The sequence below is a fragment of the Hypanus sabinus genome, chromosome 27 (genome assembly GCF_030144855.1).
Source record: "Hypanus sabinus isolate sHypSab1 chromosome 27, sHypSab1.hap1, whole genome shotgun sequence".
NCBI classification, from domain to species: Eukaryota; Metazoa; Chordata; class Chondrichthyes; order Myliobatiformes; family Dasyatidae; genus Hypanus; species Hypanus sabinus.
In genome coordinates, this window is record NC_082732.1 from 6250651 (window position 1) to 6271479 (window position 20829).

Genomic DNA, 20829 nt, shown 5'->3' on the forward strand with positions numbered 1-20829 from the left:
CACATACAATAACATGTGGTTTGCTTTCCAAATCACTTGTACCTTCCTGTTTTGCAAATTATGTACTGTGATCCCTTTGGATCCCTCTGCATCCTCTCACCACTTCACAAGTTCAGCTTCATCAGATTTAAGTTTATTGTTGTGGCCATGCAAACACAGGGTTGAAATGCCATGAAAACTGGCTTTATACAGCAGCAGCCCAGTACATTTACGAACATGACAAACATTACACTAAATTAATATAGATGATGCATAACTGTCATGAAAAAATAAACAAGATAAGCATAATGACATTAGTCCAAGTCGAGGGAGAGAGTGAAAACGAATTAGAGTTTTTCAGGGTCGTTCAAGAACTTGATGGCAGTGGTGAAGAACTTGTTGTTGAAGCTTGAGGTGGAGGTCTTCATGCTCTTGTACTTCCTGTCTGATGGCAGCATTAATGGAGGTGGTCCTTGATGACTGATGTCACCTTCCTGAGCCATTGCGTTTTGTGGATAATTATCAATGTATCTTCATTATTATTATCTAAAAACACTTCATTAACACTTTATTTTCAGCTTTTCTGAACATTACTCACACATTTATTTGATTTGATATCTCCTTGCAGTCCCCTTAAATCCTCTTCACAACTTACCTTCCTATCTTAGTGTCATTGGGAAACTTAGCAAGCATAACTCTGCTCTTATATAAAATGAACAACGGAGGTCCCAAATGGTAGAAGCAGAAGCAGCCACATTTATACCTAGTTCGTAGTGGGCTAACAGGGAACAATATACCTTCCACACCAATATGGGAAATTCTGTATCACAAGCATTTAGTTCCCACAATAATTGTTCATGCAGCGCCTCACCTGACACTGTCTGGAGATCTAAATATAGCATATTCCCTTTGTTCATCAGAGCATTGGACATAGGAGCAGAATTAGACCATTCAGCCCATCAAGTCTGCTCCATCATTCATCATTGCTGATCCTGGATCCCACTCAACCCCATACATCTGCCTTCTTGCTATATCTTTTAATGTCCTGACCAATCAGGAAACTATCAACTTCCACCTTAGTCTGTGGCATAGCATTCCACGGATTTACTACTCTCTAACTAAAAAACAATCTTCCTTACCTCTGTTCTAAAAGCTCACACCTCAGTTTTGAGGCTATGCCCTCTAGTTCTGGATACCTCCACCATAGGAAACATCCTCTCCACATCCACTCTATCTAGTCCTTTCAATATTTGGTATGTTTCAGAGATTCCCCCCCCCCCCCACATCCTTCTCAATTCCAGTGAGTATAGGCACAAACCTGCCAAATGCTTCTCATATGTTAACCCCTTCATTCCTGGAATCATCCTTGTAAACCTCCCCTGGACTCTCTCCAATGACAACACATCCTTTCTGAGATATGTGGCCCAAAACTGTTGACAATACTCCAAGTACAGCCTGTCTATTGTCTTATAAAGGTTCAGCATTATCTCCTTGCTTTTATATTCCATTTCCCTTGAAATAAATGCCAACATTGCATTTGCCTTCTTTACCACAGGCTCAACTTCTAAATTAACCTTCTGGGAGTCTTGCACAAGGAATCTTTAGTCCCTCTGCACCTCCGATATTTGAACCTTTTCACCATTTAGATAATAGTCCACACTATTAAACCTTTTACCAAAATGCTTTATCATACATTTCCCAACACTGTATTCCATCTGCCACTTTTATGCCCATTTTTCCAATTTGCCTAAGTCCTGCTCCAGTCGCATTGTTCAGCACCCCCTACCCCTCCACCTACCTTCCTACCATTTGCAAACTTTGCCACAAAGCCATCAATTTCACTGCACTTACACTTCTTCAAAGATCTCCAGCAAAACTTGATCGCAAAACCAAACCGACTGATTTTTGGCAATAACATTTTTGATAAATATTTCCAGTGGCAATGGGCCTGCTGTTTCCTACTTTCTGTCACCCTCCTATTTCGAATGAAGGAGTTAGGTGCACTAATCTTCAATTTAATGGGACTTTTTCTGAATCGAGGGAATCCTGGAAAGTGAAAATTAAATTAAAATTGGCTATGAAAATTATGGGATTTGTAAAAGCTTCTAGATCGCAAGAAGGGGTGAAAGCGGTTGCGGATGCAAAACAAGGACAATGTTTAACGATAAAGTGCTTCGAAAGATTCATAAAAAGTTTCATTGTAAAAGACAAAGGGGCAACAAGACAGCCCGAAGCTCCAAGTTGCTCAGTACCACTGCGTGGGTGGAGCTGGAATCTGTTCTAATGTGAATAGGTCGGCTTGAATTTCCACAGCTTGACTGATACACCTGATACGACTGCCGCGTCCGAGTTTGGACGGGTTCTGCATGTAAACCTAGTCAGTCCAATCAAGTCGTTTGTCCCCACGACCTTTTCCAACTACCACTGAACCCTGCCTGCAAGGTCCAGCTTCGATCCAGTCGGGCTGGGAAGAGGCGGCGGTGGGGGACGAGAGCAGGGTGTCTGGTATCTCTTGCCCGCAGTCCTTCGCCCTTCAAGCACCATTCCCCACTCCCGACCCACGGAAGCAGCCCGCGTTTTGCTGTTAACTCGCCCTTCCAGCTTCTAGCCGTTTTGACAAAGAAACACCCCACAGAAAGTTCAGAGAAATTGAATGCGGCCTCCTCGGCAGAAATAGGAAGGTACTGGTGGGGGGGGGGGGAAGTGCACTGCCCCAACTTCAGTAACAGCTCCCCTTCAATAAAGAAAGCGGCGCTTTGTTGTTCTCTGCAATAACTAGTAAAATCAGTGAACCTGCCCGGTGATTGACGGATGCTGGGGTGTGTTCAGGACCTCTTAGGTTGGTTTTGTTTCTGCAGTCCGGTCGGGATCCCTAAGGGGGCGCTCTCTTTCTTCATTGAGGCCAATAATCCCCAGGAAGAATAAATTATGCTTTTACTCTGGAAAGGGTTAACTGCCCCCGCACCCTTGAGTTTTACATTACAGTCGCGTTTCGGCGACAGGGCAGAGCGTGGTCCGCTAGCCCAGGGATACAAAGTGTCCCTTCTGTTGTCCAAACCACCCCCCCCCACCCCCGAATCTCTCTCAGCTGGAGAGCTGAACCTCATCACACTCATATTACAAAGTCTTTCGTAAAATATTATTTTCTGTAGATTTCTGAGATTGTTTTCCACCAACCAGGTGGTTTAGACTTCCTTTAAACTAAGATTCACGGTTTTTAAAAAAAGCGGTTACTGATAAAAGTAACAAAGAAAAGGCGGTCAGATTGTCAAACCAGGGGTTAATAATATACCTTCCCCAAATCTGAGGCTGGAACCGATAGCAATCCAACAGACCGGATAACTGCCCTCTTGAGCGGCCTAGCAAACCTCTGTGTAAGATAAGCAGGGTATCTGTGGAGGGACGGTAAAGCCCTTGCACAAATGCCCAGTTTATATTAATTTGGATACATCTTGAGTAATATGATTCGGGGTCAGTGCAACGTCGAGCGCGGGGTTACTGGCATGAAAAGTTTAATGGACATTGCAGTTTTAAACTTACACCCTGCCATAAATGCCGCCACACACGTTCAGAACTCAGTTATACTTGAAAGTTGGGAACAGTTGTTTGAATTTTGATGGCACCTGTGTTCTGTTGACGAAATCTACCTGTGAGCGTTGATACTCCAGACGAAAAGCCGATCAATTATTTAAGAGAGTTGGACGTTGTCATGAGTTCAATTAGGCCGAGCTTTTCTGACACCCTGAGCTTAACTTTCATTTATCAGAAGCTACAATCTAAGTTACCAATTTGGAATTAACTCTTCTAAATGAAAAAAAAACACATTTCTGAGTTCTGTTCTACTCCCTCGCTGTATCGTGTTCGTTGTAAATATTCTACAGCGAAGGCCTAGAACTTTGGAAAATAATTTGTTGCCTGTCTTACATTCTGAAACGGAATATATTCTTAGTTTTATAAAGAGGATAAAACTGGATTAATTTACAGCCTGTGGGTCTAATATTGTTGTGGAAATATTGGTTATTAAATCAAAATTTCTAAATAAAGAATAGCAAGCCCCCAAATTGTGATCGCTGAACGGATTATATGTTGGCAGCGCATCGGGAATCTTCAATTTATCGGACGCATGCATCAATATGTTTCAGTTTTATTGCTTAAATTAGCAGAAGAAAATATATTACAGTAATAGGCGAAGAGTGCGTATGCTGATTGTTAACAATTGGCGAAGAAAGAGTTTCAGTTGTAGGAAGGTTCACCGATCATTTGCGAATGGTCCGTTTTCGGATTATTTAATCGTTTGGCAATGAATTCGGAGCAAAGCCCCGTTATGAGAGATCACAATAATTAAAGTTCTCTTTAAACTGATTCACGGTACTTAACCAGGCTTTAATGAGATTTAGCCAGGTAAGTCATTGCGTCTGCATTATACAGGAGCATGAAGCTGACTGCGGCGTCTATTTTGCCATAAATAGATCATTTCGAGGCAATTCGTCAGTGAATGTTTTATCTTGAGAATACTATAAAGGGATTATGATTCAATGAGTCAATATTGTCTTCATGGAGATGTGTGGACCTTGTGGAGATATGCTCTATATTTTCCAGCAAAGTGCAGGTATGTGTAGAATGGAGAACGGTGATGTGGCCACAATAAAATAAACCTACCGAGTCCGCACTGGAGACTGCAACATTGAGTTAGGGTGCAGAATCAGTCTGGGAATCAAACGGTTCGGAAAAAGAACAAAAATAGCACTAAAAGTAACTCAGTGCTTTATTTATGTTGCTTTCTAAACTTTTGTGTTACAAACTGTCCCTTGGCTATTAAGATCTAAAACGTTCGTCCTTTATTTCCACACAAAACAGTCGACTGCTTCTCGCTCTCATTCCCGGTGAGGTATACCCACAGAGAGTTTGGACTGAAATTATTTCAGTCCAGGCTCGGTAGGAAAGTCCAGCGAGTGCACACCTTGGAGGGCAAAACTGGAAACAAAATTCAGGAATGCCAATAAAAATAAAGATGTGAATATAACAAAATGTGTGGAGCAATCAGGACAGAACAGGGAAGTCCTGTGCCTATAAACGCCAGATAACAGGGGAGATATTGTGAGCTCAGTGATTCTAAAGGAAACGCAGCCGTTTCTATATTGTTCCCACAGTGCCTGTCATTAGATACAATTTACTGAAGAACAAGACAAGTAAATTACAACTGTAATATTAAGTATACATGTTGCGGTGGGCGTGGTATGATCATGCGCTCGGAATTAATTCAGAAGAACAAAGGTTCTTCATAAACGCGACCCCGGCGTATTTGAGTCGGCCGCCTGGTGACTAAATTCCTCTTGGATGTTTCAAGTTAAAACCTGCAACAAATAATCATAAAGTTCCCACTTTTTCCAACGTGTGGGGACCATTGATTTCAGAATTCAGGTTTATCTTTTCAAATTTATTAAGCATCGGAAGAAAAGGTGCTGCGGGAGGTTCTGCTGAGACCTTTCCAGGTAAGTGCAGGATCAACACCAAACATTTCGGCGGGTCCTCCTGCGGCTGGTGCGTCTGGAAACAGAGCCAAGTTCAACCTGAAATCCCCGATTGGACGGCGAGGTTTGGTATCCCGCTCTATGATTGGATGTTGCGACGCATCCTTTGGACGTGATTGGATAGCAGTTTTGACAGACGGTTGAAGCAAACAGGTCCAGCCCCTGGTTTGTGCTGCGGTTTGAAGTATATTGAGCGGTGGTGAAATGCTGCTAGTGTAGTGTTTGTACACAGAGCTAGCGCACAGAGTGTCAGCAGCAGCAGCCATGGCTTTAGGATACTGGCTTTGGCTTTTCCTGTGGAATATGTTCTGTGGATCACACTGCATCTACTTCCCACCAAATGAAGGTAAGCGGATAAAGCTCGCGGCAACGTGTGACTGAAAGAAACAAAAATAATCTTATTGCATTAGAAGGCGGAAAAAAACATCACTGCCACATAATTTAAAGACACATCGGTTCTTGTTATCTCATCTTATAAATGCAGTTTTTAAGAAGTTTATTTCGTCCGGAGGCAGGCCTGGTGCAAGGAACAGTGTGTGTACGGGGGGGGGGGGTTAATTGCAGGGTAAACTGAAGCCCCCTTCCTGACACTCCCCTCACACACACACAGACACACCAGAACCATTGGCCTTTGTAGGGATGAGAGTGTTTAGGTTTCGCTGTCAGGTTGTTGGGAGCTCCCCGGCGCCGACGGCGCAGGCTGAACGGTGCGAAGGGGCAGTCCGAATCAGCTGTGCGTTCATTCATTCACGTGAAACAGGAACTCAGTGTGTTGACAACTACATAGGTTTATGTTTAAGGTGCCACTGATGGCTCAGGTTTGTGGATCTACCATCAGTGTTTTATGTGCAATATAAAACGTGCATAGTGCATAGTTCTATGTATGGCACGTACCTAATTACTAACTAGTTTGACTATTAACATGAGATTGGGTAAGATTAAGTATAAGATATTCGTACTTGTCCTTTATATTCTCAGTTCTCGGCTGGTATTGATACCGTGTCCTCGAGCGGTTTGACATTTCACGCAAATGATCACCGCCAATTACAGAAATAACGGTTGTTTATGTTGATCAGAGTATAAATTGGGTTAGAAACTAATTCAGAGTTGTTATCGCTGGAGATTTCTTGGAGATGGTGCTGGCGATCTTTCAGCCAAATTATTCTGGACGTGTGGGGAGTAGCATTGCGTGCATTGGCCGTCTAAGCCGAAAGCTCCCATTTAAATATACAGTCCTTTTAAAAAGCATAAAGTAAAAAGTAGCATCTTTTAACAGTTCAACACGCTTTCTCTATACTCTCTTAATCCACATATTTGCAAACTGGTTGAATAAATGGTGTAATCTCCCCTCGACCCTGCCTCCTATTTTAACTTGCATTTTCAAAACCCAGATAAGGTTTTAACGCATGAAATAAATGTCTTATTTGATAGCACAAAACCTCCATAATTTAAACAAACGCGGACCGACAGGGGCTCGGTTAGGCAACATTAGTTGGTTTTAATAAAACGAAGCCCCTTTTTGAACAATCAACTATTCTGTGGTGCCTAAAAAAAAATTCACGGACCTGGTCAAAGCAGCACCTTAAATTTCAAGTCAGTTTTTGCTTTCCGCCGCGAACTTGTGGAGATTACCCCGCAATTTGTCCGGTTGTCCCATTAGCTTAAATCACTCACTTCACATAGTTTCTGCTGCTTTGAGCTACATTTTAGCACGTTTCTTTTAAATTCTGCCTGTATTTTATACCCTACCCAGTTTTGTTTAGAATTCTCCTTTATTTCAAGGCTATTGTCTAATTGAATAATTATACACACGCACAATAAATTCTAAAATGGTTTGTCTCTCCATTGATGCTATCTAACCTTATGATTATTTCCAATATTTCCCGTTTATATTTCAGATTTCCAGCATCGTTATTTTTTTATATTTCTCTAGACCTGCTGCCCTCCGGGAAGGAGGGAACTGTTTCTGGTGTAGGGTCAACAAACTGTGTCCTCACAAGTCACCTGCGTGTGGACTAGTCAGACCAATGTGGCTAGCGGGGAGGTCAAGCTGAAAAAAACCAAACCTCGTTTCCCTTTCTCCCCCCAATTTGCGCATTTTCTACCTGCAATTGGACAAAACGCGCGACTTAACCCTGACTTACTTCGTCCAATGTGCGAAATTATTTTAAGTGCCGATTTTTTTTCCGTAAAATTTCCAGCCGAAAACGTTTCAGCGTAGTTTCGCGTGCAATGAATTACTTAGAATATATTAATACACGTACGCACTAAATTGCACCAACTTCAGCCGGCCATTGATTCATACGAATGTTGTCGATAGGACCAACAATTTCAAATTTAAGCTATTGAAACAAAATAGAATACAGGGTATTAACCATACAAGTTCTGAGTGCGGACGGACATCGGCTGCTTGGCGCCTGTTACTGTTTCGATGTTTGGATATTCATTTATTTTCATACTTTAAACAGGGTTAATTCCCAGTTATCTTCATGAGAATTCACTGACACAATTCCTGTATCAATTTCGTGAACAGTCCCCAATCTCACGCACACGACCGGGGTTTTGCAGTTGACGGGGAACTTCGCCTCAAGCCGATGTCTGCCTTAGGTTTCAAAATCAAAAGCAGAATGTTCAGAAAATTGCTGGAATGGCGTTTGAGCCGGCCGGTTCCACGCCGTTTCAACTTTACAACCGCGCGTATCGTTTCCATCCGTACAGAACCCGAGAACTTGGTATAGGAAAGTCCAACACCGAAGCAAGCACTTCACCTTCTGCTCCGATTCCGATTCCTACACAAGTGTAGATTCCGTTTCACATCGGATACCCTGTAATTTAGTTGGATTTTCAATATAGCCGAACAATCAATAAAAGGGCGGAATGGCACTTACTTTAAAATAGCAAACACTATTTAAACAAACACAAGTGGTTTGCATAAAATAATTAACAATTGAGTAGGCTGCAGTAGGATAGATCAAATTACTTTAAATCATCACTATTTGTAGGATATGTTCGCGGCATTACTGAATATGGCTATTAAATTACACTTGAGCGGAAAGGGCAATGAAGAGGTTTTAAACCGTGAGGTGCATCAGGCTGGAATGTGACGGGTCCTTCCGCAACGCAGAATCCAAACTCAACATAATAAACAGCCACACACGTTTCAAACCGCGTGAAAGCACACGTATCAAATACTCATAGTATGATTGATACAAATTTTAGGATCAGAAAGAATTATTATCGAATGCAGACTTACATTCTGCGGTGTCAGTCGCTGAACCTCCTTCCCAGGGCCCGGCAAACTTCCCTCGACTCCCTCTGTCCTTTCAGCGCACGCCTCAGAGAGGTCAAACAACTTTTGCGATCGATCACCCGGGATTGGAGCCTTCATCACCGACCTCCGACCACTGAAAACTCCCTTATTCACTCTGTAAACATCTTAACTTTCTCCTTAATTTTACTTTCTCCAAACAACCAAAATAAACAACTCCGTCTTCTCTAAACACTTCTGCTTAGATAATTCTAAGCTTGTTTTTTTTTAAATTTTATTCCAATTTTTATTTGGTTTGGGGACTTGTTTTAAAATCTACGAAAAGCACCGAGAACAAGATAAATAAACTGTTAATAAATGTCTGTGTCCGGGATGCCCTTTCTGCAGGTTGAGTGGCGAGGACAGGTGGCGGTTTCGGGTCACTGGACAACCAACTGGGCAAGAATTAGTAAATAAATAAACCCTTCGAGCTGGCAAGCTTGGTTTGGTAAGGCGCAGGGTAAACCAGGCACAGGGCAGAGTTCATGGCAGTACTTACAGACACCGCCGCGTCACCCAAGCACGGCGATACACTTTCATCCTCGCACTCGCCAATGGACAGACCAATAAAAACTTCACAATTGGTAACGTAAATACCCCTCAATAATGAAAAATAATTCGGCAAATTCGATCATTTATATTTGCCCCGTCCGTCTCCCGCTCGCTATTACTTTCACGGGCGAATAAATAATTTTTGCTCAAGCATTAAAAAATTTAAATGCTTAAATTTTAAAAATTTAAAATTCCGAACAATTGTATGTATGAACCCAGAATTACTGCCACAGTTTGAAATTGAACGTTAAACTTACGTTAAATTAATTGTGTCATTAAGCGAGTTAGGGAGAACTGTTGACATTATTCCGACTGTGTGAATTTACAATTTACCGTACACACCTCCAGCCTAAGTAAGTTAATTGACGACGGCAGTCAGTTGCTAAATTGAGATGTGACCCACTGTTATCCCAGAACTGAGCCGCTGTGCGCGCTTTGAAAGTTTCACCCGCGGAGCCAGAAGAAAAGCAGTCAACGCAATCAAATTGGACAAGATTTTATTCAGAAACATTCGTTGACTTGACCTCATCAAGTGGGATAAATTAACGCCCAAAATTTACAGACATTTCTTCCCCCAGAAATGCTGGTTATATCAGTCGCCGAAACAACCCACATTTTAAAACGTCTTTGAAAAATAAATATCGAAAAATGCACTTGTTTTAAAGGATGATGTTCTTTTTAAATTCCTCGCACAACGGTGATACATATACTGGTAGTGAAAGACCAGTACATTGTTTTTCGAATGCTCAGTCCTTTTCTAGCAAATATTTTCGTTTCTTTCCCGTTCTCTGCATCTACCGCGCGACTACCGCCCTTTGCCTGATCACTCGGGTAGAGACAGAGCCTACCGAGGTCCCATCAGCATCCGGAGCTATCCGTTCGGCCTCTTGAGCTTGCAAGGGCAGTCGGAATCCCGCAGTAACCTTCCACTCACTTTACTTAACAAAACGCCTCTGAGGAAGAGAGTTGTAAAAATATGTACGACTTTCTGAAAGAACACACTTGACGTCAAATCATAAATAGGCCAGTCTTAATTTCAAACAGTGACCTGCAACCCCACACAAACACGTCTAGCTTCTCCGGCGGTTGGAAACATCTTACTCACCTCCACTCTGTTAGATGTTCTGGATCTAAATTCCAGCAGATAAAAAACCTAATCTATGTAATCTCTCTTCATAAAAATGTCTGCCAATCCCAGAATTAGTCTAGTAAACCTTATTTGTATTACTCCCAATCCAATTTACAACTAAGAAGCGCTAACATTGCAAATGGCATTCGGAACAGTTCAAACAGTTACTGACTGCTGAAACGTGTCTCTGCCTCTGCTGCATTGGACACGAAGTTATTTGCAGTTGTACAGGACGGTTCAGTGCGTCGCTGGATGAAGGGTCAAGTATCTAGGGGAGGTGGTAGAGGGGACAGTATACTCAGACAACACGCTGCCAGTTGACGGAGTTTCAGGAAAGCGGGGCAGAGGGGCGTCGTGTCGCAGTTGTACTAGATCGCACATCGGGTATTGTGGACAGTTCCACAATGATGCTGTTTACAGTGGAAGGCAGCGGTTTTAAGGAGTGATTGGATAGACTGGTTTTGTTCCCACTGGTACTAAAATCTAATTGAGTTTTACAGAATTACAAGGCACAACGACGGGGTAGATGAAATCGTTCTTTTCTTCAAGGAGAGCGTTAAAGAAAATTAGAGAGCACAGGTTTACAGTGAGAGGGGAACATTTTTAAAGGAAATCTAAAGGGCAAGTTTCTCATACAGAGAGAGTGTGGCTACCTGGAAGTAGCTGCCGGAGGAGGTGGAGACAAGGTAGTTGGTATTTGGACAGATACTTGGATGGGATAGGCATAGAGGGCAAATGGCATTCGTGTACATGGGCGTCACGGTTGACATAAACGAGCGAGGCCGAACCGTCCTGTTTCTGTGGATTGTACGAGCAACTTGCCCACTGCCGACGGCCGTGGGGACCGCAATGAACTAGGAGCGGTGGCTGTTTTGCTCTGTTTGCCTGGGTGAAGTTCGTCCGGCGGGCGATGCAGTTCGGGCAGCGCCAAGCGAGTGGTGTGGAGCCGTTGGTGCCAGCGCCCCGCCCTGTACAGCGGGATTCAGGTTACCAAAATCAAGGAACTTTGGTGCTCTCGGGGCTGTGACTACCTAAATACCCTTGTGCCCGGGCTGCTCTGTACTTGCTACTCGGATAAATTCTTCTCAGTTTATTTCGGACAGAAATTACACAGCGAGGCAGACTGCTCGGCCCACGGGGTCCATGCTACAGTTCTCAGTCCTCCCCTCGTCACAGTTACCAGGTGGGGTAAGAAATTGTCTCCAGTCACAAACCGGTCAGCCTGACCTATCTGCTGACTCCAGTGACCACAGAGTCTCCGTCTCAACAACTACCTCATACCCAATAATTACCAACCCTGTGCTTCCTGAACCTTGGCCCCCTCCCCTCACCCCGTATCTACTCCCTCTCTGGCTCATCCGGCACACCAGTTCAGAAATTATAGAAAACCTACAGCACAATACCGGCCCTTCCGCCCACAAAGCTGTGCCCAACATGTCCTTACTTAGGCTTACCCACAACCCTCTATCCACGTGCCCATCCAGGCAGCCCATTCCACGCACTCACCACCCTCTGCCTAAAAAACTTACCCCTGACATCTCCTCTATACCTATGGGGGGGGGGGGCACATGGAGTAGTGGGAGAAGAAGTCATGACATAAGTCAAACCTTACCTTGAATTACCTCAGCCTCAGTCAGGCCAGACGGGGAAACAGTAACAGAAAGGGTATTTAAGGAAATTAAGGTCAGAAATTAATAGGGAATATATAGTAAATGAAGTATTTAGAACCCCAGTACATGAGCAATAATGAACACCATTAATTGGGAGTTTGAACATCTCAAAAATGGACACAGGTAAATGTGGAAATAGAACCAGTAACTGGGGTGTTGGTGGCTGGAGAGTTTGGTCAGTGATCATGAGGAATTTCGAGCACTATAAATAAGGTATCGGTTACAGTAAATGGGCAATTGGGGTGGCAATACTTTATGAATTAGGGCCTCCTACTTGAGGATATTCACACGGAATGGTAGAGCAGACTTGACAGGCTGAAGGGCCTAATTCTGCTCCTATGGGCATCAGTAAGTGGGGAATTAGGGGCAATATGAACAGGCCAGTGGGGGCAGTAGTACATGGGGAATCAGGGAACAGTAAATCAGGAGATCAAGGCTCCAATATGTGGGGAATTAAGAGCAGCACAAATAAAGCAATGGGGAGACTTAAGACAGGATATAATAGGTACAGTAAATCGGGAATTAGAGTATCAGTAACTGGCAGTTAGGTCACAAGAAAATGAAGCAAGAGGGTCTGCAGTAACTGAGTTATTCGTGCAAATGCTTACATGGAATAGTTGGCGCTCAGGGGAAGTAATGTTCAGTTGTCTAAATAAATGAGAAACAAGGGGCAAAAATAAACGGGGATTTCAGCGTGATCAGACTTAGGTAAGTGATTTTAAGGCAGTTGTGCATGGGGAAGTATTGGGGAATATCAAAACACCCGTAACTGAGGCATTTGCAGCCTCCGAAACAATTTAAAGGAACCACTCATTAGAAATGGGAAATAAGGGGAGGGTTTAATTGAACAGCCATAACTGTGGTGAAGTGGACCCTTACCAGCATAGAATTAAAGGACACCAATGAACCAAGAGAGCAGCACTATTCCATTGGGAAATATGGCAACAATAGAAGGCAAATGAGGAATATCAGCAAATGTGTGATTCATGCCCCCAGTGATGGGTTATTAGGGGCATTTGGGCTCTTCGAGGCAATGGGGGCACCAGGAAATGGTGAACTTCAGTAATGAATTGTTGGGGAGCAGCATATGAAGAATTAGTTGTGTTAGTAATTGGGAACGAGCTATGATAATAAAAAGAAAATGATTTAGAGGCATTAGTAAATATATAATTATGAGCACAGTAGCTTTGGGAAAACAGGCACAGAAAATGAGGAAATAAGAGTCAGTAATTTGGGAATTGCAGCCGTTAGGCTGCGCTGGGGATAGTGTATTCTAGTGGATGTTCAATCAATGGGGAACAAATCATTCAGGTCTGAAATTGTCCAGTATGTCAAACAGATTGTGAGTATATTGTCACCAGTTTTAGTTTAACATAATTGTTAACTTTGTGTGGCCTGAATTTACTGACAGGATTGAAAGCTAAATTTACTCTATTTGCAGAATTTAATGGGAACAGTAATTCTTTTATATCTTCATCTTTTCATCTTTGTGTGGAGATTTCCATGTTACGGTTCATACTGCTGTTTTCATCTCTAACTCAGCTGACAATGTCAGAGGCTCAATGCTTCAAAAGAGACATTAAACTGGGATCTTACTGGTTTCCTGAGTTGTTTGCAAATTGTATTCAGTGAAGATCACGAGAGTTCTCTGGGTCAAACAGCAAAGAGCTGGGCCCTTCAACCCACCATATCTATGCTAGCTCTCAGATTCCCATTTAATCCCATTTTCTAGCCTGTGGCCTTCTATGTCATTGCCTAAATATTACTGAAGTGTTACGAGAATATCTTGCTCCACCACTTATCTGAAGCAGTACATTTAGAAGTCAAGCCCCCTCTGGCTGGTGAAAAAAATAGCCTTTCTCAATGTTCAATGTAAATTTATTATCTAAGTGTGTATATGTTACCATATACAACCCTGAGATTCATTTTCTTGTGAGCACTCACAGTAGATAGAAGAAACACAATAGGATCAATGAAAGACCATACGCAACAGGGCGGAGAAATGTGCAAAAGTCAACAAACTGTGCAGATACAAAAAGAAAATAATAATAATAAAAAATTAATAAGCAATAAATATCGAGGACATGAGATGAAGTGTGCTTGAAAAAGAGTCCATAGGTTGTGGGAACAGTTCACGAATGCTGCAAGTGGGTTTATCCCTTCTTGTTCAAGAGCCTGATGGTTGAGGGGTAATAAATGTCTGGAACCTGGTGGTTTGGGTCCTGAAGCTCTTGTATCTTCTTCCTGAGGGCAGCAACAAAAAGAGAGCATGGCCTGGATGGTGAGGGTCCTTTGTGATGGATGTTGTTTTCCTGTGATGACACTCTCTGTAGATGTGCTCAATGGTGGGGGAACGCTCTACCCATGATGGACTACTTGTTGTAGGCTTTTCCATTCAAGGGCATTGGTGTTTCCATATCAGGCCATGATGCAACTAGGCAATATACTCTCCACCACACACCTAGTGAAGACTGTCAACATTTGAAATGATGTGTCGAACCTTCATAAACTTCTAAGAAAGTAGTGGCGTTGCCATGCTTTCTTCATCATGGGACTTACGTGCTGGACTTAGGACAGATCCACTGAAATGATAACATTGAAGAATTTTTAAGGTTGCCAATCCTCTATACCTGTAATCCCTTGAAAAGGACAAACATATGGACCACAGTTTCCTTCTTTTGCTGATGTTGAGTGAAAGGTTGTTGTGGCACCACTCAACCAGATTTTCAATCTCGCTCCTATATGCTGATTCATCAACAGAGGAGTCATCAGCAAACTTAAATATGGCATGACTTAGTTCTGAGAGGATGAATGCCAAGATGAGTTGATGAAAAGCACCTTTGCTGTTCAGATGCTCCAGGGTTGAGTAAAGAGCCAATGAAATGGCATCTGCTGTTGACCAGATGTCACACTAGGCAAATCAAAGCATATCAAAGTTGCTTCTCTGGCAGGAATTGAAGAGTTTTATCATCAACCTCTCAAGGTACTTCATCACAGTGATTGGAAGTGCTACTGGACAATAGTCATTAAGGCAGATTACAATGTACTTCTTAGGTACCTGTATAATTGAAACCTGCTTGAAGCAGGTGAGTAGCTCAAACTATTGAAGTGAGAGGTTTAAGGTCTCAGTAAATACTCTATCTAGTTGACCAGCTCAGGTCTATAGTACTCAGCCAAATTCCCCATCTGGGCTGATGCTTTCTGTGGGTTCACCCTCCTGAAGGGTGCTCTCACGTTGGCATCAGAGACTGAAATCATGGCTCATCAGGGGCTCTGGGAGTTGATGAAGCTGCCTCTATGTTTTGCCAGTCAAAACAAGCATAAACAGCATTGAGCTCATTGGGCAGCAAAGCCTTGTTGTCAACTATGTCACTTGGATTGACTTTGTAAGAGGTGAAAACATTCGAGCCCTGTCACAGTAGCCACTTTGTACATGGGATGGGTTTCTGGAGATCATACCTGGACGTCTTTTATTTGATTTGGTCACCAGACCTGAATGCCACTGATCTGGTGTGGATCTTATTGTTCATGCAGTACTTCTGGGTGGGGAGCACTCTGCATGATTTTGTGGGGACAACTGCTCAGATTATCTGATGAGCCCTTGAACATGGCCCAGTCCACTGACTGAAAGCAATCCCGTAGCTGCTCCTCTGCCTCCCACTTCCACTTCTTCGTTGTCTTTAACTCTGGAGCATTTTTCTTTAGCCTCAGTCCGTATGCTAAGCGATCAGATTTCCCAAAGTATGGTCTGGGCTTGAAATGCTAGGCACTCCGAATCACAGAATGGCAATAGTTGAGTGGGTTGGGACCCCTGGTGCTGCAGGTTATATGTTGATGATAATTGGTAAGAGATTTTTCAAACAAGCCTGAATGATGTGACTGACAATGATTTGAAAGATGTCTGGGTAGGCTGTTTATTGTTTGCTGATGGTGACACTCAGTGACTCAAGTGACTGCTTGACATTGGCCTTTGGTGGTATGTAAACTGCAGTCAGGATAATGGAGGAGAAGTCTCTTGGTAAGTAGAATGGTTGGCATTTAATTGTTAGATGTTCCAGGTTGGGGAACAAGAATATGACACTACAAGGAGTTTATCATGATAAACAGACAGACCCCCTCCTTTTGCCTTCTCCGAATCAGCCGTCCCATACATCCTGTGTAGCAAGAAGCCCTCGGTTCTTGCTGATGTATTCAGCATGTCCGGAGTGAGCCATATTTCTGTGAAACAGCAGGCCCTAATTTCCCTCCTATACACAAACTTGCCCTTAGTCCTCAATCTTGTTCTCCAGTGACTGTACATTTGCTTCAAGTTGCTGGGTAGAGGAAGCTTCATGCCCAGAATTTTAGCCTAGTTTGGAGTCCTCCCTTCCTTTTGGCTTCGGTGATGTACCTTCATCTGCTTAAAGGTGCTGTAGCTGTATGCTTGAGAGTTAAATGTACTAAGTCCTTGAGAAGACTGTAAAATCATTAGTTCATTGAGACAGATCAAAAAGCACACTACTTAAAGAGGAATTGCAGTCTGCAGATTGCAATTGGAGTAGTTCAGAAGAAGTGCATTGGGAAGTTTTGTGAAGTGCCTGCAACATGTCACCGTAGTTCACCAGCACCATCTTGCATCTTCTAAATATCCTCCCTCTATATGTGGCCCATTTATATCCCTCATAAATTTACAGACCTCTACCAGGTCCCCCTTGGCCTCCCCTGGCCCAAGGAAGCAAACCCAGCCTATCCTGACTTTCCATGTACATGAAGTGATCCAGTCCAGGTGACATGCCAGTGGATGTTATCTGCACTACTACCATTGGGGAGGAGATACAGGAGCTTGAAGATGTACAATCAACATTTGAAGAACAGCTTTTTCTCAGCCAACAGATTTCAGAACGGTGTTATTTGTCTTTTGCACTATTTATTTATTTTGTAACTGAAAATATGTATTTTTATATTTTTATACTGCTGCCACAAAACATAAAAAACAGCAGACTATATGTCAATAATAAACCTGACTCTGAACCTTCCTCTAGTGTGAACAGACTCTTGCAGTTAATGATTTGAATAATCTTTAGCTTGAGATGCTATTAGGTAGACACTTGGATATGTGGGGAATGCAGGAATACGGATCGTAAACAAGCAGAAGAGACTTAACTTAATTCAGCACCATGTTTGTTACAAGCAGTGTAGGCTGAAGGGCCTGTTCCTGTGCCACAACTATCCCACAACCTTTTTGCTCTTAATTTCTTGGTCCCAGTTAATGGAGGCAGATACCCATATTACTTCTGTGTCCAGCCAACATGCTTTATTAAGCCAATGTGACAACAAGCATGTTATCAGGTCACGTAGTTCATTATTGTGCGGGGGATACTTACTTCAAAGATAGCTTCACTACAAAACGTTTCATCGGCTATTTTTGTTTTCCTTTTGGACATTCTGAAATTGTAAGAAAGTGCAGTTGGAACTGTGAGCCTATCCTTTTCATTTCCTTTATACTGTAATGTATTCTTCCACTGCATCTCCTGCCATTTCTACCACCACCCCCTATCCGCTAATCTAGATGTAAATTTTTTGGGTTCATGCAATCTTTTTTAGCAATGTATACGTAGGTATTCTGAGCAGCCTGTGACAAAGGCCATCCAGCCTTTTGCATCAAGCTCATCAAAACAGCCTCACAACCTAATTCCACTCCCTTATCCTTCAGTCTCACCAGGGGAGACTTTAGTGTTAATAACTATGTGTCTAACTAACCTACTTATTGAGCCAAACAATTATACAAAGTTTTGGCCATTTGCAGCTGGAAATGAATATTTGCTCTCATCTATTGGAATCATTACATGCTTATATAACCTAGAGCAGCAGTGGACTGAATATCTTGGGGAAAATATACATTCTGGGAAGTAAAATATTAATCAGTAGGCAGATAATTTTTCCAAAGGGACGTTGTGAATTTCAAACTTAATAGAAATTTGTTCACTTGCCATAAAGATCATCCTACAGTTATATTTTGAGGTAATTTTTTAATAGAATTCATTTCTTATTACAGTATTTATCAGCCAAAAGGCTAGACTAAGTCAATGCTTTCACTTCTTAAATGTGTTCTTATGCACACTAACTGCATTTGTTCAAAAATGTCTTGCATAAAGGAGTTACAAGGTTCTTTCTGCTATAAACATCACAAATATTCTTTCTTCTTTTCCAGTTAATCTGTTAGATACAACATCAATACAGGGAGACTGGGGATGGGTGACTTATCCTCACAATGGGGTGAGTAAAGTTACTCTGCAAAGATAACTTTTAAATCAATGTAGAAATTTTATAATATGAGATTTGTTTCAAAAGTTCGAATGATGAAAGTCTATGTTTACTGTTGCCGCTTAGTTTTGACCTCAGTGAGGAAATGGTGAGACTTCTCAATGTGTCCTACATTGTTAAAAGAACCTTAGTTTCTTTTCTACTTATGCAGGTCATTGAACTTTGAGGTGACCTTCAGCTTTTAAATATCTCAATTTCTGACATCACTTCAGGGTATGAAGTATGTTGGTTGAGCAAGGTTGTATGTTTTCAGTTGCATTGGGGAAACGGGGAATTACTGGATAATACTTGCTCAATTGGATAGCCAGGTACTAGATACTACCAGCATGACTTGAAGGTGGAGAGATCCCTCAGGCAAGGATAACTTTACAGAAGGAGGATGAGGATCTTTCCGATCAGGAGGGTCTATCTTTCCATAATGTTTAGGGAGCAAACTTGCATGAGGAAGCAGTGTTTCTGGAGGCTATTTCCATGGCAAGACAGGAATGAGACTATTAAGACCATGTTTAAGCTTGGACCCCTCTGTTCATGAATCTTTTCATAGGGAACGGTGTAGTACAACAAAGGGGCCTTAAGGCTTTTACAGAGAATCGTACACCACAGGAAGAGGCCATTTGGTCCACAAAGTTTGCACTGAACACAATGCCAAGTTAAACTCATCTCTTTTGCCTGCACATGATTCACATCATTCCTTGCATTTTCATGTGTCTGACAACCTCAAACCCTTTAATCATACATATTTCTACCACTCCCACATTTGTAGCATATTCCCAGCACTGGAATATGACTATTAAAAGAAGTTTGGATAGGTACATGGATGGGAGGGGTATGAAAGGCTGTGGTCCGTGTGCAGGTCGATGGGACTAGCAGATTATTAGCTCAACGTGGTCTAGATGGGTTTAAGGACCTGGTTCTTTGCTAGAGTGTTCTTTGACTCCATGACTTACAATTCTCCATGTAAAAACTTGCCCCGCACATCTGCTTTAACTTCATTCCAATTTGGTCTGCAGAGCTGATCATAGTTCAGCTTCAATGCTGGGTAATTGGTGCCTCATGTGCTGAACAATGTTCTAACCCCTAGATTCTGACTCCAGTAACTAGAGTCAAGTCCCCTGCACTTGAAGTTCGGTAGCTGGTTACAGCTGAATGTAGATGATCTTCAGGAGCCCTGGAACAGACATTAGAATTGCTCTGATCGCACAGATTTGGAGAGAAAATGAGGGCTCCCACTGCCCTGTCACCTCCTATACCTCCTATAACCCTGCTATTGTGCAAGGGCTCTTCTCTTCTGTGGTTGCAGAACAGCAGAGGCATTTAAGAAGCTAATTCACTATGTAATAACCGATGGACTAATATGTGATAAGTAAGGTTGACAAATGATAGGTGTGAAATTGACGATCCCCGACAAGACAGTTTGACCAATTCTGCCTTGTAGTTTGTGGAGTTTTACCTCACAAAAACAGACCCACAGCAATCACTGTGTTGCTTTGGCATTTGACCCTGGGGTGACCACTGAACAACTGCCAGCTCTCCTTCCTGTTCACTCTCTCTTTCCCCCTCTCACTATAATCTCTCCCCCCAGCCCTACATTTCTTTCTCTTTTATTTCCCATAATTCTCCATCTTCCCCCAGCCCATTTCCCTCCAGCCTATCACTTCCCAGCTCTCTGCTTTATCCCTCCCCCCACTTCTTATCCCCTCTCTACCATCCCATGTTACCTCACTCCTGATGAAGGGTTTCGGCCCAAAACATCATTATTACCTCCTCCCATAGATGCTGTCTGGCCAGCTGAGTTCTGCCAGCATTTTGTGTTTTTCATTTATTTCCAGCATCTGCAGATTCACTCATGTTGCCATTGATCACTGCCAGTTTTTTTTCAATAAAGGAGAAAGCAGTAAGTGACTGTGTTTACACAGGAAAACGCTGGTGGAACTCAGGTCAGGCAGCATCAATGGAGAAGAATAAAAAGTTTTGGGCCAAGACCTGTCAGAAACATTAACTCTTTTTCTCCACTCCATAGGTACTGACCTACTGAGTTCCTATGGCATTTTGTGGATGATACTCTGGATTACCAGCATCTGCAGAATTTCTGGTGTTTATAAGTGACTGGGTTGACTATGTGACTGAGCAATGTCTGCCATACGTAAAACCTCCATGGTTACATGACATGCCATGAGGTCTAGATGTGATCAGCCGCACAGTAAAATGGGGTATGAGTTAGGTTGAGAAGAGAATGCCATGCACTTTGTGATGTCACAGCATCATGATGCAATTCCTTTCCTCCCACGAGTGCCCTTGACCAACTGAATTCCTCCAGTGGAATGTTTGTTGCATAGATTCTAGCATTATGATCACGTG

General features: G+C 42.6%; 1 protein-coding gene across 1 annotated transcript in view; it reads left to right on the forward strand.

The window, feature by feature from the left end:
- Positions 1-5745: 5745 nt before the first annotated feature.
- The window catches only part of epha8 (eph receptor A8), a 627227-nt gene continuing 612143 nt past the window's right edge, over positions 5746-20829 (forward strand). Inside the window, exons 1-2 of the mRNA XM_059951704.1 lie at positions 5746-5856; positions 18359-18423. Of these exons, the coding sequence (XP_059807687.1) occupies positions 5775-5856; positions 18359-18423 (147 nt within the window). The 5' untranslated portion in view covers positions 5746-5774. The remainder of the gene's footprint in view (positions 5857-18358; positions 18424-20829) is intronic.